This window comes from Barbus barbus (assembly GCF_936440315.1).
Source record: "Barbus barbus genome assembly, chromosome: 43".
NCBI classification, from domain to species: domain Eukaryota; kingdom Metazoa; phylum Chordata; class Actinopteri; order Cypriniformes; family Cyprinidae; genus Barbus; species Barbus barbus.
The window spans coordinates 15,767,985-15,789,376 of NC_136721.1; the positions used below are offsets into that span (position 1 = coordinate 15,767,985).

The window sequence follows — 21,392 nt, forward strand, 5'->3', positions numbered from 1 at the left end:
ACTACAAATAGGAAAAAGAGGCTACAATTTGCACGAGCTCACCAAAATTGGACGGTTGAAGACTGGAAAAATGTTGCCTGGTCTGATGAGTCTCGATTTCTGTTGAGACATTCAGATGGTAGAGTCAGAATTTGGCGTAAACCGAATGAGAACATGGATCCATCATGCCTTGTTACCACTGTGCAGGCTGGTGATGGTGGTGTAATGGGGTGGGGGATGTTTTCTTGACACACTTTAGGCCCCTTAGTGCCAATTGGGCATCGTTTAAATGCCACGGCCTACCTGAGCATTGTTTCTGACCATGTCCATCCCTTTATGACCACCATGTACCCATCCTCTGATGGCTACTTCCAGCAGGATAATGCACCATGTCACAAAGCTCGAATCATTTCAAATTGGTTTCTTGAACATGACAATGAGTTCACTGTACTAAAATGGCCCCCACAGTCACCAGAGCTCAACCCAATAGAGCATCTTTGGGATGTGGTGGAACGGGAGCTTCGTGCCCTGGATGTGCATCCCACAAATCTCCATCAACTGCAAGATGCTATCCTATCAATATGGGCCAACATTTCTAAAGAATGCTTTCAGCACCTTGTTGAATCAATGCCACGTAGAATTAAGGCAGTTCTGAAGGCGAAAGGAGGTCAAACACAGTATTAGTATGGTGTTCCTAATAATCCTTTAGGTGAGTGTATATTAGTGCTGTCAACCAATTAAAGCATTTTTTCTGTAATTAATCGTTATTTATCGCATATAAATATCACTTATATTGTCATAAATTTACATTGAATCCCCAAATGAATGAAGAAACAAGATGGTACATTTTAAATATGTGCTTCTATTATTAAAGAAGGCTATACCAACACTTCTATACTTCTATATACAATTCCCCCTTCAATTTTAGCCATTCAACATTACAGTATAATTGAAAGCCATTATATCTTTAACATTTAATAGACTTTTAAAAATACAACTTTTAATTTAAGTGAATTTAGAACCATCTTCCTGTAAACTATAAATTGTATAAATTATAGTGCTGGGCAATGATTAATCACAATTAATCACATCCAAAATGAAAGTTTTTTTTGTGTACATAATATATGTGTGTGTACTGTGTATACAGTATTTATTATGTATATATAAAGACACACACATACAGTATATATTTTGAAAATATTTTCATGGATATATTTAAATTCATATAATTTATATCACATATAAATATATTTAATATATAAACAACATATTTTTCTTAAACATACTTTAACATACTTAAACAAACATATGTGTATTTATATAAACATAATAAATATATACAGTACACACACATATATTATTACGTAAACAAAAACTTTTATTTTGGATTAATCGCAATTAATTGTTTGACAGCACTACTATATATAAAAGGCTACTCTATATTTTGTGAAAAAGACTGGTGAAGTAATAAAATGTCAAAGCCACAATTTTATAAAAAAATTTATAATTATAATTGAACCCCCTAAATGTATAACTATATCAATAGCTATTGTCAAGTTGATCTGTGGTTCATTGTTGCAGCGTGATTCACATTACATTAAATAATATTATGTTTCTCTGATTCAATTTGTTCTTTAAGCTGCATGTTACTGTGGGCCGGCCGGGGTTTCTGGGTGCAACTCAGGGCTGCAGTGAGACAGCCTGGCTGCCCCTCGCTGCCATAAAACGAATCACATCCATATATCTCCCTCACTCCGCAAGGTGAGACAGCATTGCATTACAGCTTTTTATTAAATATCAGATACTGCGCCTGCAGGAAGGAGACAGAGAATGTAAATATACAGTACCTGTCCAGTGGCATCACCCAATGGAAAATTCAATGTCTCCACCCTCAGCTATATCTGCAGTGAACAAATTCACACATGCCCCTCCTGCTCCTCAGGAAAAACTGCAAAATGATATTTTGTACACGGATATGAGTATGTTTTGAATTCTGACATCATTTTTATGTAATATAGGCAGACAAAAAAGGTTGGGATCCTGCAGAGGCAGTTGAAGAATACAGTCCAAGTGCATTTCAGAACCTCCTGGCATGTTGAGCTTGTCTGTGTAAACATTCATTATCTAATTGGCTCTGGCTAAGACAAAAGCAAATTATTGAGAAGAAAGTGGGGGAAACTGTTTGTTCTGTTATGTGCTGTTAGAAGCTGCTGGCAGGTAGGGAGCCAGTACAAGAGCCTAAAAATATACAGACGTACAGGAGATGTAAAAGGTACTAATATATGTACCATTTAGTTAATATATGCTTTGGGTAACAATATCCTTAAAGCTACTAATATGCATCTTTTAAGAATAAATAAGGCACAAAGCTGTGCCTTTTGAAAGGGCATTGTCCCAGTGTCTGAGAATGCATGAGACAATAAGGCTACATCTTTAACAATTACAAAACAGGCCAGCACAGCAGAGTTAAGCACAGGATGTACAGCTCAGCACAGCACAATATAATACATACAGAAAGTGCAACACGGCTCAATACAATCCAGGACATCATAAAACTGCATAGCACATGGGGTGAATAATAAATACAATGCAATAAAATATAGCATACAGTGGTTGCAAAAAAGTTTTTGGACATGTTAGACATTTAAAATATATGAATGCCACTGAATTAGATAACTAAATATTATGCCTTAAACAGTTGAGCAAGTTTAAATTCCACATTCCACAGTGCTTTTGTACCTTTTTATTCCAGAGAGTGTGCTTCAGTGACGCTGCTAAGTGAGAATCAACTACTAAAAAGGTTTACGACATCTCCACAGGACCACTTGATTTCCAAACACATTCTGATTCGGCCTATTGCCTCACATCGTTTGATTCTATTCACCAAAAGAGTCAATATTTGTTCACAGTCTCCCACTGTTTAAATCTGAAATGAACTGAATGAACTAAGCTGAGCTGAATAATGACACTATTGCTTTCTATAGAGATCCTTTATACTTATTGATTAATTTGGCAATATTAACACTGTTATTTTCCTGTTTATTACTGTGAAGCTTTATAAACAATCTCTACCATAGAAGTATCAAGAAAAATAATTATGCCAATAGAATTGAATCAGATTCATGGTTATGTTTGAACCATAGCATCTTATTTAAGTTAAATCCTAGCTTTTTCATAATGTATTCTGTGTATATTTCAAAATAAATTGCAAGGTTATTATAAATTACTAGGTTTTCTGTGCCAAGTTGGTTTGCTTCTGAAACTCATTTTCTTCCTTTTCTGAATATTATCATTGTGCATATATTGAGAATGTAAAATATAGAATATTTGTTCTCAGGCTTATGCTGTGGATTGATTATTTTATAATTGAATTAGAGAACAATTGTCTTCGGCCAAAGTCCAAGATTGCACAGAAGAAGTATAGGGAGTCTTTATTATGTGATAGTGAAGTGACATTCAGCCAAGTATGGTGACCCATACTCGGAATTCGTGCTCTGCATTTAACCCATCCAACGTGCACACACACAGCAGTGAACACACACACACACCGTGAACACACACACCCAGAGCAGTGGGCAGCCATTTTATGCTGCAGCGCCCGGGGAGCAGTTGGGGGTTCGGTGCCTTGCTCAAGGGCACCTCAGTCGTGGTATTGAGGGTGGAGAGAGCGCTGGACATTCACTCCCCCCACCTACAATTCCTGCCGGCTGGAGACTCGAACCCGCAACCTTTGGATTACGAGTCTGACTCTCTAACCATTAGGCCACGACTTATAAATATATGAAGTATGGATCACCCAGCATCTAACTACTAACATCGTAAATGATTGTGGTATAAAGAATAATTTATATGCATTTGCTGTAAGGAATCGATTATCCTATGTTTTATTAAATAGATGATTGTTTGCTTTAGACTCACATATATATTTAAATCTGCTTACAGTCTGTGGAATCATTGGACCTCCAGCTGTTTAAAACAAGAGAGTGAAAGATTTATTATCCCTACCCGTCTTATTTTATTATGCCTTGCTTTGTGGTTTCTTAAAGAGTTGAACAAATTAATTATATTATATAATCAATAGTTTACCCATCTTTTAAGTGTAATTAATTATTAATCTTATTAGTTGTACAGGCATTTTGGTAGTTTAGGCATTTCTAGGACAGTGTTTGTTGTTGATTATGTGACAAATGTATTTAACTTGATCCTGGCAGGGACAGCAGCTCTGACAAGCAGGTGAAGCACCTGCTATCTGTGGACCTTCTCTAGTTGCACTATTTCATGAGTTATTTGATGCAAAATAAGTAAAAACATGGCCTCATATTACAGTTACAGTGAATAGCAGGCCTATACTGAAACATCAGAAATGAACAAGTTCAGCTCTTTTTCACAATTTTATAGAATAGTTGCAGTTCAAATCTTGATCCCTTGGTGTTAACTTACTTTTTCTTTGTGGCATATATGCAGTTTCTGCCTCCAATTTTTTATATATGATTACTAAAATGGACACACTATCAAAAGTTTGGGGTCAGTAAGTTATTCTTTTTGAAGGAAAGCAATATTTTATTCAGCAATGATGCATTACATTTTTTGAAAGACATTTACATTGTTAGAAAAATTTATATATTAAATGCTGTTTTTTTTTTACTTTTTATTCATCAAAGTACACTGAAAATTGCACTGGTTCCACAAAAATACCAAGAAGCAATGTTTTTTAACGCTTTGTTTCTTCAGCAGTGAATCAGCATATTATAATAATTTCTGAAGGATCATGTGACACAGAAGACTGGAGAAATTACTGCTGAAAATTCGGTTTTGCCATCATAGGAAAAAATGACATTATAAGCAGTTGTTTTTTTAATTTAATAAGATTTCACAATATTAGTATTTTTCTATTTTTGATCAAATAAATGAAGCCTTGAAGAAACATCTTTCCAGAAAAATAAAATAAAAGTTGATTTGAAAATAGTAATAATATTAACATGAATTTGCAAGAGAGACTGTCAAGCAAAACTACACAGCAAATGATGCAACAAATCCATCTTTCAGATCTATATTTATAGTACAGAGAAGTGAGGACTAGTCCTGCATAATAAAATACCCAAAATAATTGGCTCACAGTAGGAATCCAAGTAGGAATAACTACACAACACACACAATGGGCCCAAAAGTGGTAAGCATGTGTGACAGAATGTGATTATAAGGCTAGACGTCTCAGAGCTCAGACTTTCTCTCTCCCATTTATCAATGCTTTATTGCCATCATTTGTTTTAGTCTGCTGGATAAAGTAATTTCATCAAAAAGTAAAGCAAGTCTTATGACACGATGACTGATCAGTGCATGTGTTTAGCCATTGAAACTGCAGTCATGTGGAGACAACTATTTAGAGAGGTGCAATCAAAAATAACTTAGTTACAGCATCATTTAGACAGTTGCATATATCAGGGATAAGACAGCAAGAGTCCATACAAGTGCATTTGTGTGCACGCATGCATGCATCCCCTTCCTTTTCTGCTGAAAGTCATCTTTTGTTGGCTAATCTAATCTATGAAGGGTAAGGGGTCTCCTTTCCTGTCCCTTGAGAGGGACAATTTGTCGACACAGACATCAGTGATGCGATGACACTCCTCGAACGCTCTCACCTGATGAAGGACTCAAGTTTGGATTGGTTAGATGGGTCACATGATGGAGGGCTCCACCCACAGATCAAGCTAACTTTAGGACACAAATAAAATGCTAAACTCTGCAGATGTAATAGAAATATGCCCAATTTCTAGGAAAATATTATTTGTGATACAAGCATATATTGCATTAGCACTAACTGAAGTATGATAATCAGAAAGAGAGGAAGGGAAGAAGGAAAAGGCAAGAGGAAGCTGCTGATGCATTGCAGATAAACTGCGTATACTGAGCAACCCCTCCCTTTTCTATCCATATGCACCCACCCCCGCCACACACACACACACCCACCCTCTCTCTATATGACATCATCACATCACATCCTCCAACCTGATGATGCCCATGAGGGAGATGTGACTCAGCCTTTGCCCCACTATGTGAGATCTGGCAACCCTAAAATACAGCCACAACCTAACCTCTACTCCTCTGCCTTGGTAGTTGCTTTAAAATATAATTTGTGCTACTCATCCATTGCAGGGATGGAGTCAGGAAGTGTGTTTAATAGCTGTGAGGAAAAATTAAACTAGTCATTCAAGCTCCTGGGGGTGAGCTAAATGAACAGAGTTTCTCCTGTCATCATTTTAGTTCAATAAAAAGCCATCTCTTGGGACGTTTGAGCAAGCATTCAGATCTAACAAATCTGTTTGGCTTTGTGACACCCAAGTGCAAGAGAGAGCGAGGGAGTGAGTGAGAGAAAATTGAGCTGATGTTCCAGGATGGGGTGATAATAATGGCTGTCAGAATCTTGCCACCTTTGTCTGCTCTTTTTAAAGGAATAGTTCACCAAATAATGAAAACTCTGTCTTCATTTGCTCACCCTCATGTTGTTCCAAAAGCATGCTACTTATTTTACTTTATGATCATCAAAAAACCCTGAAAAAATGCACTGGTTCCACAAAAATGGAACACAAAAGGAGAATCTTGAAGCATCTCTAAACCAGATTTTTTTTTTTTTCCATACAATGACATTGACCGCACTCAACAAAGGGAAAAAAAAGTGAAATGAATTTAGCTTTATGTAAGGAGCAGACTGAAATGTAACTCCTTATTTTTGTCTTCTTTATCTGACATAGGCGTTTCTGCTTCTTAGCTGATGAGTTAAAGGGATAGTTCACCCAAAAATGACAATTCTGTCATTAATTACTCACCCTGATGTCGTTCCAAAGCCATATGACCTTCGTTTATCTTCGAAACACAAATTAAGATATGTCTGATGAAATCCAAGAGCTTTCTGACCCTGCATAGACAGCAAAACAACTGACACGTTCAAGGCCCAGAAATGTAGTAAGGACATCATTAAAATAGTCCATGTGACATCAGTGGTTCAACCGTAATGTTATAAAGCTAAGAGAATACTTTTTGTTTGCAAAGAAAATAAATAGCAATAGCCAAAAATACAATGTATGGGTCAAAATTATCTTTTTTTTTTATGGCAAAAATCATTAGGATATTAAGTAAAGATTATGTTCCATGAAGATATTTTGTAAATTTCCTACCATAAATATATTATAACTTAATTTTTGATTAGTAATATGCATTGCTAAATTCATTTGGACAACTTTAAAGGCAATTTTCTCAGTATTTAGATTTTTTTGCACCCTCAGATTCCAGATATTCAAATAGTTGTATCTCGGCCAAATAATTAGTATTGTCGTAGCCTCATGAACTTAAGTGAAGTGACATACGGCCAAGTATGGTGACCAATACTCGGAATTCGTGCTCTGCATTTAACCCATCCAACGTGCACACACACAGCAGTGAACACACACACACCGTGAACACACACCCGGAGCAGTGGGCAGCCATTTATGCTGCGGCGCCCGGGGAGCAGTTGGTCACATGGACTGATGTCACATGGACTGTTTTAACAATGTTATTCCTACCTTTCTGGGCCTTGAACGTGGTAGGTCTGTTGCTGTCTAATAATGACAGAATTTTCATTTTTGGGTGAACTATACCTTTAAATCAGGTGTGTTTGATGAGGGAGCCCAGGGCCAGGGCAGAGAATCTTATGTGGCATCACACAAAGCTATCATATGGCTTCAGAATACTTATATAATGCATAATTCATCGGGGGCAGTGGAGTGCTAGGGGGTAAGTGGAAATGTTTACTGTAAAGAAAAAGTATTTAAAAAAAGAAAGTTGTCAAATGAAATATTTTCTTAATAATATTTTAGACAATATTGGGTCTTTACAGTATACATAAAAAAAATGATATAGATGCCTTTTAAATTTTAGGATGGGGGCCGTTGCTTGAGTATTATCATATTTGGGGGTCCTTGGCATTTAAAAAAATTAAAAACCCTACAAAAATTGTGCTTTTATAAGACTTTTTTTGAATGGAAAAAAATGGAAAGTATGTTTGAAAATGATCTTTTTGTGTTCCACAGAAAGAAAAAACAACATATCAACAATTTGCCTATTAAATCTCTAGTATCAGTCCAATTTTCTCACCAAAAACATCTATGAGACATGACCCTGCACAGACCAGTGAAAGATTAGGTCACTAAAGTTCTCTTATGCTCACCAAAGCGGCATTTATTTGAACAAAATACAGTAAAAACAGTAATACTGTGAAATAGTGTTAAAATTTTAAATAAGCGTTTTCTATTTGAATATATTTTAAAATGTAATTTATTTCTGTGAAGGCAATTCTGAAGTTTCAGCAGCCATTACTCCAGTCTTCAGTGTAGCATGATCCTTCAGAAATCATCCTGCATGCATCCTGAAATGCATCCTTTAATGTTGAATAAAAGTGTTAATTTCTTAAAAAAAATTTAAAAAAAATCTTATGGACTCTTAAACGTTTGAAAAGTATAGTGTTTATTATGCTATTATCAGGCTCATGGATTTACAGCACAACCCTTATAACATCTACTGCAGTTTTACTCTTGCCGCATATATGCAAATATAATGTTGGAGCACTTTTTTGTTTCACCAACTCTCAAGTGCATTGACTGCATGAGTATACACACCATGTTAAAGGTGTGTCTAATGAGGATTGTATTTTGTCCATGACACAGATCGTTAAGGCTCTCTGCTCATATGATTCTGCTCTCTGCTGCCACATCGATACGCTGACTCCCAAGGTCTTCGTTCTGCTAACCACCTCAGGGGGCTGATGAGAATACGGCCATAAATCACAGCTAAAAAGACACCAGCAGGGATCTCTCTATGGCTTACACACACTTTCAGTGCCAACACACACATTAACCCTTTCTCACACTCTCATGTATAAAATATGGCAGGCAGAAAAACACATTGAGAGGGCAAGGAATGGAAAATGTTCAGCTGATGTTAGGTGGGACCTTGAATGAGTCATGAATTACGCAGATCAATGTATTTCCAAATGCTTTCAGATATAAAACACTTCTCACATTGTCTACAGATTACTACTGAGTCATCCGGTCTCGTCAGGGGGAAGGAACCGAGCAAAAGAATCCCTTCAGGGCTGATTTAACAACAGTATCCTCAAGAGATTTAAATCAGTATCCATTCTATTTCATGCACCACTACTCTGCATTTGCACCAGAGCTTATCTTGCAACCCAAATTTCTTGGTTTTGCACCAAACATATTCACACGACAAGGTCCCATTTGATCCCTTACGTTAACATTTCTATTCATCTCACTCCACTAATGCACCGCATACCTCCCTCAAGCATTGTTTATTAATAAATCACAGGCTTCTCTCCCTGCGTACGTGCCTTCTCACCGTTATACTGATTCGGAGATCACTGCCTGTAAAGTAGTCACATTATATCTGGATCGCCAATAATGCATCACAGTAGGCTGGGACTGTAAGGGCGTGCTCTGCAGCATTACTAGTGGTCTGCATTGAATTTTAAACCGCACTGCTCTGCATGGCCACAAAAGCACCTTGAGCGACAGGCGCCCTGCTCCTCAGGGATGATTTGCACATTTTGACGGCATGGTCTTTACTTGGGACTGGATGGTAGAGACATAAGGTCACTGAGTTCAGGAGCTCTTCTGCTGCTGCTCTGAATGATTGCACGCAGGCTAAATCTGGCTTCACATTAATGCTCGGACATAAACCCAATGACAAAGCAAATAGAATAAGGGCTATAATTGATTGGAAATATCTCATTTTAGTCCTCTCAGCGGGATAAATTCATCGTCCTCTTATGGTTCAATATGATTGGCTCGGAACATTGCGATAAATCATTTAGAATTTTTGGTGATATGATTAAACTCTGTGCTGAGCGATGGGAAATGCTGGAAATTAGCAGTTGCTAATGCTAGATGTCTGTATAAGGTCAAAATGACTTTCACTGCACAGTTCCAAATGGCTGAATTATCTACAGCAGCTGCAGTTCTGGATCAATCAATTACCATCTCAACACTTTTACTTATGAGCATCTTTAAAATGTATACTCAGAGAGAAAACAATAATACTAAAACTTTCAAATGTTTTTGAAAAGCATTGTGCATTCTTGATATTTTTTGAATATTTCGAACCTGTTTACAGCAATCCTACTCATTTTGCTCAGGTTTCATTAGAAAAGGGGAAATCACATATTGTCATATGTCCTTTAGGTTATCATACACTGTATATTCAAAGCCTGGCCATTTGAAGCAAATAAAGGTAAGAAGTAGAGTGCTTTCTATGCATAGCAGGTGTTCTTTTAGAGGCAGTCAGCACTATCTGTCTCAGTCCAACAAAAAAGACAGGATTCTGGTTAATAAAGTTCATTCATCAACCAGCACAAAAAGCCAAAGTTAGAATTGCACAACAAAAAATGTTGTGCAGCAGACCAGAGCAGTGCTACAGAATGTACTTGGAATTCCTATACTTTAAAGATCACATAATAATATAATGTAAATAAAATATACATTATGACTGAATTATCTGAATAATTTTCAGTTTTAAGACATAATGTTGTCAATATATAATTATATTTGCATGTTACTGTCCATTTGAAATATATTTTACAACAATGTAAAATAGATGCTATGATCAAATAAATAAATTAAATAATATATTTAATTATTGGTTTTTTTATTTTGTATTGGTTTTAACATACTATAGTACTTACTAACTTAACATTTTAAATTGAGTCAAGATATTTATTTAAATGTTTTTACAGTGCACATTGAAAAACAGACGCCTGCTCAGTTATTTCTTGTAGCATCATTTAATTTCATATGTTCAGCAATGACAAATTTTGAAAAGAAAATAGCGTCGTTGCATAGAAGGATTAGCACACTACAGTCCAGCTAAACGCCCTTGAGTGTGTCTGATAGGGGCCGCTGTCCTTGGTGCTGACTGTAGACGATCATCAGTGATTGGGCTGCGTGCTCAGACTCTGTCCAGAGTACCAATGATGTCACGTCCACCGTGATTGTAGCTCTATAACCATAATGCGATTCTATCCAAACCAACATATCTATTACTATATTTTGTAAGAAATATTACTTTTAAGCGTTTCACATCCACCGATGGCGCGAATAATGGAGCTTTAGGGCTTATCAACAGAAAAGGTTGTTCGCATTGGTTTTACATAAAAGTGTTGATGTTTTTAAACATGTTGATGGCTGATAAAACATACGTAGGCCTACTGATCACTTAGATTAAACACCACAAATGCATTACAAACTTTGTAGTGTCCAGTCTTTAAAAGTCCATTTTAGAACAGAAAACGTTTTTGAAAGTTATTTTTATAATATATCGCAGACTGGATTGGCCTCACAAGCTCTAGTTAAGTGTGACGAGGAAGCTGAAACACTGATAAAGATAAGTGTAGCAAGCAGGACCCTCCCATATCGTCGGATCAATGGTCCAGTCAAAACAAGCCTGAGCTTTTTCGCAACAGCGCCTCTAGTATATAAAGGCAGGTAGAGCGGCTATCCAGCGCTGAGAGAGCCACACACCCTGCACCTATACACTACTTTACCTCACTCTTCTGTTCATCTGCAAGCTCACACCCCGTCCGGCCGGATGAGTTATTCGATAGACACTATAGGAAGCCCCTACCGGAGGGTGATGGACACCAGGACGAGCTACTCGAGCCCCTCCAGCGGGTTCCGCTCCCAGACCTGGTCGAGGGCAAGCCCCAGCTCTTCTTCCTACAAGAGGACCTTCAACGTGCCGGTGGCGCGAGCTCACGGCTCAACAGTTCTGAGCTCCACCGACAGCCTCGATTACACCCAGACCTCCATCCTCAATGGAGACTACAAGCGCTCCAACGAGAAGGAGCAACTCCAGGGGCTCAACGACCGCTTTGCCGGCTACATCGACAAGGTGCACTTTCTGGAGCAGCAGAACAAGCAGATCGAGGCGGAGATCCAGGCACTGCGGCAGAAGCAGGTGTCGCAGTCTCAGCTGGGCGAACTTTACGACCAAGAGCTGCAGGATTTGCGCTCCATGCTGGAGCAGATCCATCACGAGAAGGCGCAGATCCAACTGGACACCGAGCACATCGACGAAGACATCCAGCGCCTCAGGGACCGCTTCGACGAGGAAGCGCGCATCAGGGAAGAGACGGAGGCGATAGTCCGTGCCCTGAAGAAGGACACGGGTGACTCAGCACTCGTCAAAGCCGAGCTGGAGAAGAAAGTGCAGTCCCTGCAGGACGAGATCGCGTTTATCCGCAACAACCACCAAGAGGAGATCAGCGATCTGTTGGCGCAGGTGCAAGCGTCGCAGATCACCGTGGAGAAGAGGGACTACCAGAAGGCGGATATCACCGAAGCGCTGCGGGAGATTCGCTCGCAGCTGGAGGGCCACTCGACGCAAAACCTCCAGCAGGTGGAAGACTGGTTCATGTGCCGCTACTCCAAACTCACGGAGGCCGCCGAGCAAAATAAAAGCGCCATCAGATCCGCACGGGACGAGATCGCAGATTATCGCCGTCAGTTACAGTCCAAAACCATCGAGTTGGAGTCTGTCCGAGGAACCAAAGAGTCTCTGGAGAGGCAGCTGAATGACATAGAGGACCGACACAACAATGACCTTGGCAGCCTTCAGGTACATAATCGCATGCTCTAAAAAATTAGTAAAGGCTACCATTTAAACCACAAGGGAGTTTATTATGCCAGACTGATCATTCAAACGTGCATTTTAAAAGTGTTTTAAAGTTGAAAAACATTAGTAGCCTATGTGCAGTTTTGATTGATAATCAAAATAATGTTCCTCAATTGCCATTGAAAACTCATATTGTTAGACCACTACTCTGAATATTGTGGTGAACAATGGTTGCAGCCTTGCTGCAGTTGTACTGTAGTGCATCATAAATCAATGTGGCTTTTAAAATGCACTGCTGCTATCATCAATAATTAAATCAAGTCACAGTAAAGTCTGCATGGCTGCGTAATGGTTTTTCTTCTGAGCTCACTATCAAAAGCAGAGAAACTGACTGGTCATCCACAAGAGGATTTGCATATGATGCTTCATTACATCATAGGTGCAGTGGAAAGGTGTTAGAAAGGGTTAAGGAGAGGCAGACACCCACAATGCAGTCTCTCCCCACTGTTTGCTGAGTCAGAGCAAAGGCAGGGTTCGCTCATTGGCTGTGTCCTGGAATCACCTCATACACATAGACTGAATGCACCTAGTGGTTGCCCTTGAAGCCATACAGTGATACTGTGAATTGTAATTTAATTGGTGCTGTGAGATAATAAGAATCATATACACAGAAAGTTCATTAAAGCATGCCAGGAATATATATATACACATACACTCTAATTATTATCTTGAGAAAATTACAGTTTCTTTCTGTCTTTAGCAACATATTTATTTGACTAAACTGTCACAATTTTGTGTCTGACGCACTAGGAAACCATCCACCAGCTGGATAATGAACTCAAGAGCACGAAATGGGAGATGGCACGGCATCTTCGTGAATACCAGGACCTCCTGAATGTCAAAATGGCACTAGATATAGAGATTGCTGCATACAGGTAATATTGTGAAATATTTTACATATGAGTATGGTGTACTCATATGTAAAATTTGTGTAATTTGTGAAATTACCTTTTATTTTTAGTTAGAGATATAATATTTTATTATTTAAATACTGTATCTCATTTTTATTAACAATTATCATTTAACTCATTATTATTGAAATGTTTATTAATGCAAATATGAGAATGATAATATATATTATTTTATGCAAAAAAAGACAGCATTTTTGTAGCCATACATATTTCAGAGAAATGTCTACATGTAATCTTTACATACAATTTATTATAGCCTAAATCGCAAATCGATGCATTTTCTCATTATGTAGAAAACTTCTTGAAGGAGAGGAGAGCCACTTTAGCACTTTCCCATATCGCCAGTCCGTCACCAAAGGCCCCAAGGTCAAGAGTGAGCCTCCAAAGCTTAAAGTGCAACACAAGTTTGTAGAGGAGATCATCGAGGAGACCAGGATTGAGGATGAGAAGTCTGAAATGGATGAGGCTTTGGCTGAGATGGCAGAGGAGTTGTCCGCTGCCAAGGGAGAAGAAGAAGGAGAGGAGGAGGGTAAGGATGATGAAGGTGGTGAGGAGGAAGGTGAGAAAGGAGAGGAAGGTGAAGATGAAGAGGAAGGACAAGCAGAGGAGGAGGTGGTTGCCTCTAGCCAAGCCAAAGTAGCCTCCGGAGCCCCTGCTGAGGATGAAGAGGAGGGAGAGAAGGAGGGAGGTGAAGAAGAAGAAGAAGAAGCTGGAAAGGGTGATGAAGAGGAAGAGAAGGGAGAGGAGGAAGAGGAGGGTGAAGAGGAAAAGAAAGAGGACGATGCAGAGGAGGAAGCAGAGGAAACTAAAGCACCTGAGGCAAAATCCTCTCCTGAGAGAGAGAAAGCAGAGGAGAAACAGACCAGCGGAGGAGAAGAAGAAGCAGAGGAAGAGGGTGATGAGAAAGATGAGGCAGATGCAGGTAGCGACAAAGGATCACCTGTTGAAAAAGAACCAGAAGCAAAGGAGCAGCCCAAGAAAGTAGAAGCAGAAGCGGCAAAGGAAGACAAAAAAGGAAAAGAGGAGAAAGAGGAGCCCAAACCCGAGAAGGAAAAAGCAACTGTGACTGAAACCAAGACGGAGACGCCTAAACCAGAATCTCCAAAGAGCGATAGTCCAAAAAGTGAGAGTCCAAAAAGTGAGAGTCCAAAAAGTGAAAGCCCGAAGGAGACACCTAAGACAGAGGCTCCAAAAAAGGAAGCCCCCAAGACTGAGAGTCCTAAGAAAGAAGAACCTAAGGCAGAACCACCCAAGAAAGAGGCCCCAAAGGCAGAGCCACCGAAAGCAGAATCTAAAGAAGATTCTCCAAAGCCAGCAGACGAGAAAGCCACTAAAAAGAGTGAGCCAGAAAAAGAACCTGAAGACACAAAGAAAGAGGCCAAGAAAGACGAGAAGAAAGAGTCCGATAAAAAGGAGGTGATCTCCAACGGAGTGGACGAGAGCCCAACCAAAGATGAAACAAGCCAGAGGGTGGTGATCACCAAGACGGTGGAGACCATCACCACAGACGAAGGTGGAGTCAAACAAGTCACAAAAACTGTTACGGTCACCGAGAAAGGAGAGGAGGTGGAGGAAACCGTCCAGGAGAAGGTGGTCTCCAAAACCCTGGAGAAGCAGGTAGTGAAGGCCACCGAAGCAGATTAGACCCTAGCGCCCAGCTATAACCGACCGAAGAGGAACCGGGGAGGAAGCATATCAAGCAATCAACACAAAACTAACATAACGAAGAAATCATAAAGCTCAACAGATGTATTACATTAACCACACTGAAATAAAAACAAGCATAGAGGAAGCCATAAGACGCGGCAAGCTAAAAATTGCATGTTGAGTGACAGCTTTAAATGGGTTCTGCTGCATATGCGGTCCGGGACGCTGGGGAATCACTTTCACTTTCGTTCAAATTGCAATACCTGGGGGAGGGAGGCGGTCACTTGAATGTGGCATCTGCATGCCAGCTCAGGGGGGAGTGCGCTCCTCGTTTTTTGAGATAAATAACCACCCTATGTATGACAGTAATATAAAATACACGCAGAGCGGTGGGGAATGTCATTTACTTTGAATTAGAGCAACAAGGGATTTAGAGACATGTGTTCTGACAAAAGTAGCCTTATAAATATTATCGTGAGGACACCAACAGAGCCAAAAAATGTAAAAAAAAAAGGACGAAGACAATGGTGAAAATAGCCCATGGTCATATACACTCAGTACATAAAGCAACTAAGAAATTCTTAGCCTTAAACATGCTTTTTACCGTTGTCAGTTATGTTTACCTGATGAGTGCATTTGAAAATAAACCCGTCAATGCACACATACATTCTTGTATGCATAGGATTGACTTGAATTCAACTACTTACCGTTAATGAGGTGCTACTGTTTGCCGTCCCATGTCTTTGTTCATCTGAATGAATTTCTCAGCAGCATTTGCTCAATAAACACCATATTAAAATACACTATTTACTTTGTCTTGTCTTTTTTCTCAGGTGTTTATTGGTATGCATGGATTTTTATTTGTGAGCGTGGTTTACACATTTGCATATTTTGTAAGTGATGAAAAAATATTAAAGTACAGCAGTTTTTAGTAATCACTCAGATTAAGTTGAATGATTTTTCTATATGGAAAAAAGTCTAAAAGTTTATGCTAAAAATGACAGTCATCAAGTTCAAAAGTGAAGAAGATCATTGAGGATTCTAAATCCTTCTAAATCTAAATTTAGATCCTAAATCTAAATCTTAAACTTTATAAATCTTTTAAAAATCATGTAAAACAATGGATGAAAGTGTCATATATATGTCTAATTTTTAGTTTCTGGAAATTATTTTTTGTAAAATACATGTTAAAGTGATATCAGTCCACTTAAGAGAATAAAAAACAGCCAACTCACAAGACACATCCTTTAACTGTTGGACAGGTCAGGTAACTAAAATGTGACAATATTGCTGACTCTTCATGAAACTGGTAATATATGTTGTTTTAATTGATATTTAAAAATCTGCCTAAAATGATTTACATCTACATTATTTTTATTGAATGTTTTGTTCAATCAGCTCATCTGCCGAGATGACTTGCCCATACTAGCAGCTGTATGTGAGGATTTAAATGAACATGTTGCTGCATTGCAGGTTGAGAGTGCGCCATCAGAGATATACAACACTGCACCATTCATAATGAAACTGTTCAAGGCATCAGAGTTGTTAAGTGCCCATCATTTCATTAAATATGATACATCATTAAAAAAAAAAAAAACTGCATTAATCCAAGTGTTTTTGTCTTTTCTGTCTATTCAAAAACATTTTCAGAATGATTTATATATTCAGCCCAGGGCATAATTCCATGATATTGCTACAAAGGACTCAAAATATGCACCTCATGTTTGTGCAGCACAATTTGTGAAATTAGGGCACAGCAATACATACAGATTCATTAGTAATTTAGGTGTAGCTCTCGTATTAATGAAGAGTTGCAAATGCAAAACTGTAAAGGACATGGTTTGGCAGCATTATTCTTATTTGATGCATTGACATATTCTCATTTAAACATGGTTTTCACTTAGTTTTCTGGGTTGAGGTTATTCATCAGCAGGCCTTCACAATGTTATAACCCTTAATTTGGTTCAATTCTAAAAAATGCATGAAAGCGTTCGATCATGAATGCAAAAGTTTTCACTTCAATTATATTAGATATGTGTGGGCGTCAGAAAATCTGACTAAGTGCAAGTAGAAGTTAAGACTGTCACAATGGATCTCATGCCAGCTAACTTAATTATTGGATTATTAATTATAAAGACAAAATATTTTTTTTCACACAATGAGAGAGAATTATTGGTTTATTTGATTATATATTGATTACATTATTATTTTCTGCTCCAGACTCACCAGATGTTCATGCCTTTGGCAGGAAAGCTCCTGATGAGCACAGTAAGCTGGTTCTGATGTCTGGTCACTGGTTTCTATCCTAGAGATATTAAGATGAACATCAGATTGGACAGAATTAACACTGAGAGCCAAATATCATCTGGAATCAAACCAAATGATGAGGAAACCTTTCAGATGATAACCAGTGTGGAGCTTGACAGAAAGCTTATTTATGTTTTCTATTGCCATTCTAAAGTATTGTGCATTAATAAATATCAAATATAATTTTGGTTATTGTTAATATAAAAATATGGTTTTGTTTGTTGTTTGATCATGTTTATTCTTAATGCTGCTACATCTCTTTATTTAGATATGAAAATGAATTAGTAGCCTATATAAAGAAATTTAAGTAAGCTAATATTTTAAAAACGTCCGTTTTAGTTCATGTTAATATTGTGTGGTGTTAATGTATTCACAACCTTATTGCAGTATTACAGATACATTAAATAAACAGCTTCCAGAATTTTATTTATTAGTATACTAATAAATTAAATTCTGAATTTTAAATAAAATCAATAAAATTCTCAAAAGTCAAAGGATATACCCTAACAGTAACATTAACTATTTTACATTGAACTTGGTGTATTTAGTAACATGACCCAGATTCCCATCTGACACATATATGTACTCTTATTTTATTCTTATACTGTCCATTTTATCTGCTGATGCATGTGCATGTTTATGTACATATGTGTTTCTGTAAAGCACTGTTTTAAATGGTTCTATTTAAATAAAGTTTTACTTTTTTAGAAGTATATTTGAAAACTTTTAAAAGATGTGTACAAGTACAAAACAGTTTCATTAAAGATCACAAGATGAGTAAATCGCTTAATAAATGTCTCACTGGAGTTTTCTATTCATGAAGTTTTCCCACTTTAGGCATTCTGCATTATTTTTTAAATTAAATCCACAAGATTTTTTTTATAACTCTTAAAAGTGTTGCAAATTCATACCTTTCATATTAAAAGTTTCAGATTTGCTTTAAATATCTAAAGGCATCCATTCAACTAAGCAGATATTAGAGAACTTCTGAGTAAGGAAACTATTAAATATGATTACACCCACAAAGAATGTCAAGAAAAATGTCAGCAAATCTTTTTGATCATCGAGAAGCTTTTTTTATTGCACTGGCAGCAAAGATTCACTTTTTACAATCTATTGCAAGACTGATGCTTCATTCAAAAATATAATCTACTTCACAAGCATACATTCACTCAGATATGTAGATCATCTCAGTAACATCAGACAATCATTATGTTTTAAAAGCTGATAAAGTTGACTGTGATTTCAAATGCTCTGAGCACCATTGATCAAGGCATATTGATAGTTACAGACTGAAGGAGGACTAGAGAAACAGGTCAGGCTACTGGTATTTGTGCTGTTATAGATGTGACTCATTACTTCTTCACCTTGGGTTTCTCGGTCTCTTCCTTTCCCTTTTCCTGCTTCACACTTTCCTTTTTCTCACTCTTGCCTTTCTCACCTTCGTCTTTTCCCTTAGGCTTCTCTGACTCTGCCTTTTCCTTTGCTTTGGGTTTCTCTGGCTCTTCCTTGGCTTTATCCTTTGACTCTGGTTCAGGTACAGGTTCAGTTTTCTCCTTGGCTTTCTCTTTGACTGGTTCAGGTTCGGCTTCCTCTTTGGCTTTTTCAGCCTTAGGCTCAACTTTTTCCTTCTCAGTTTCCTTCTCTACCTTGTCTTTTTCTATTTTAGTGTCTTCCTTGTCTGCCTCTGTATCCTCTTTGTCCTTATCAGCACTTGTGTCAGCTTTCTCCTCACTTTTCTCTGTCTCAGTATCCTCCTCTGCAGCCACTTCCTCCTCCTCTCCTTTCTCTCCCTCTTCCCCCTCTCCCTCTCCCTCTCCCTCTCCCTCTTCCTCTTCTCCACCTCCCTCTTTTTCATCTCCTTCCCCTTCTTCCCCTTTAATATCTTCCTTTTCTTCAGTCTCCTCTTCCTTGTCTCCTTTTTCCTCTTCCTCTGCTCCAGCGTCCTCTTCTTCTTCCTGTTCAGCACCTGTGTAAAACAGTAATTTAGTAATGCACTTCTTGACAGTATTTAGAATTCCTGATTACGACAACAGCATCTGTATCTTACCTTCCTCTTCCTCCTTTGTTTCCTCTTCTTTCACCTTCTCTTCCGCTTCCTCTTCCTTTACTTCCTCTTCTTCCTCTTTCTCCTCTTCTTCTTCTTCTTCTTCCTTGGTAGGACTGGCAGCAGCTTCTTGAGCTTGACTGGATGTGATGGCCTCATCGGTTGAGAGGGATGCACTAACCAGGCGAGATCCAAGCAGGTAGGGGGCGCCAGAGCTCATGGTGGACAGTGAGAACATGGGTCGGGAATAGACGGGACCAACAGCGTAGGAACCGACCAATCCACCCACACCCACATTGAATCGAGACTCCTCCCCCTCAAGCAACTTCCTGCAAAAAAACCCCAGAAAAGATAATGTGACGAATTGGAGGCATTGACATGAATCTAAAAATCTGACTATATATTAGTGGTTCAACCTGTAAGCAGCTATCTCAATATCAAGTGCCATCTTGACATTGAGAAGATCCTGGTACTCTTTAAGGTATCTTGCCATTTCGCCCTTAGTAGCTCGAAGCTCATCCTCAAGGTCACTGATTGTATCCTGCAGGGAAGGATGGATGTCAAAATAATGGTTTGAGAATTTAAATTACTCAAAATAGTGCTTACTAGAACTAACCTGCATGGCTGCAATCTCTGCACTCTGCTTGTCCTCCACCTCCCTGAGCTGCTTCTCCAGAGACTCATTCAGACCCTTGTAAGCATCGATCTCAAGGACACAGGCCTGAAGTTGGCGGCGATACTCTCCCACTTCATCCTTGGAGTTCCTCACCGCGTCAGTGTGGTGCACCACACTCTCCGTTAGGTGGCCCATCTTCCCACGGAACCATTCTTCAGCTGACTGGATGTTCTTGGCTGCCAGCTTCTCGTACTGGGATCTGATGTCGCGCAGGGCACTGGACAGATCGGGCTTGGCGGTCTCTGCCTCAATGGCCATCTGGGCTCCGTATTGAATCTGGGCCTGCATCTCTGAGATCTCACCCTCGTGGACCTTCTTCAGGAACGCCAGCTCGTTTAGCAACATATCAACCTTCTTCTCTAGCTCCACCTGAGCCAGAGTGCCGTCGTCAGCCTCCTTGCGGGCCTCCAGAAGCCTGCCTTCAGTGTCCTCGCGGGCGACCACCTCTTCCTCGTAGCTGGCCTGCAGGCTCCGCAAGGCATTTTCCATACTCTCGCGGTGGCTCAGTGCAGCCTGCCTCTCCATGCGGGCCTCCTCGACGGCGGCTCTCAGAGTGCGAACCTCTTGCTCGTACAGGCCTCTCAGACGGGAAGGCTCCACATGCCTCTGCCTCAGCAGGAGCAGCTCAGCCTCCAAGGCACGGTTCTGCTGCTCTAGTTCATGGACGCGCTCGATGTAACCGGCAAAGCGGTCGTTAAGGTCTTGCAGCTGGGCCTTCTCCTGAGTTCGCACTGCCCGGAATTCAGAGCTTACCTGGGCAGCGTGGCTGATGTCCATGTCCACGGAGCGGCCTGGGCTGCTCAGCAGCAGACCGGCGAAGGTCCTTCCGGGGGAGGCATAGTGGAGGCGGCTCGAGGAGAGAGAAGGGGGATGGGCGGAGAAAGTTGTGCGAGAACGACCACGCTGAGAAACCCGAGGGCTGCTCTCCACATACCAGCGCTTGTACGAGGACGAGAAGTAGGGGTCAAACCCGACGGCACTCATGGCTCCAAGGACAAGCTGCTCTGTGCCTCAGTACCACAGTCAGCTCGATCAGCCCTCAAACACTGATATGCTGCTCCTACTGCAGTCAGCGCAGCTTATATAGCCAGAAAGGAGCTCTGAC

At 39.5% G+C, this 21,392-nt stretch overlaps 2 protein-coding genes across 2 annotated transcripts; one reads left to right on the forward strand and one right to left on the reverse strand.

The window, feature by feature from the left end:
- Window positions 1-11,534: 11,534 nt before the first annotated feature.
- LOC306862927 (neurofilament medium polypeptide-like) lies at window positions 11,535-16,062 on the forward strand. The gene is made up of 3 exons (XM_079406034.1): window positions 11,535-12,642; window positions 13,450-13,574; window positions 13,904-16,062. Exons 1-3 carry the CDS (start codon window positions 11,614-11,616, stop codon window positions 15,252-15,254), a joined length of 2,505 nt encoding a protein of 834 aa, XP_079262160.1. The 5' UTR covers window positions 11,535-11,613; the 3' UTR covers window positions 15,255-16,062.
- A 2,857-nt stretch (window positions 16,063-18,919) lies between these two features.
- Window positions 18,920-21,271, reverse strand: LOC306862100 (neurofilament light polypeptide-like; the record flags this gene model as incomplete). Its single annotated transcript, XM_079404735.1, has 4 exons — window positions 18,920-19,533; window positions 19,615-19,940; window positions 20,028-20,152; window positions 20,228-21,271. 4 exons carry the CDS (start codon window positions 21,269-21,271, stop codon window positions 18,920-18,922), a joined length of 2,109 nt encoding a protein of 702 aa, XP_079260861.1.
- Window positions 21,272-21,392: the final 121 nt, after the last annotated feature.

Excerpts from the sequence above, each read along its gene's own strand:
- LOC306862927 (XM_079406034.1), top strand. The coding sequence starts at position 11,614 with ATGAGTTATTCGATAGACACTATAGGAAGCCCCTACCGGAGGGTGATG. Across the intron at positions 12,643-13,449 it reads ATGACCTTGGCAGCCTTCAG|GAAACCATCCACCAGCTGGA; the intron begins GTACATAATCGC and ends CTGACGCACTAG. Across the intron at positions 13,575-13,903 it reads ATAGAGATTGCTGCATACAG|AAAACTTCTTGAAGGAGAGG; the intron begins GTAATATTGTGA and ends CTCATTATGTAG.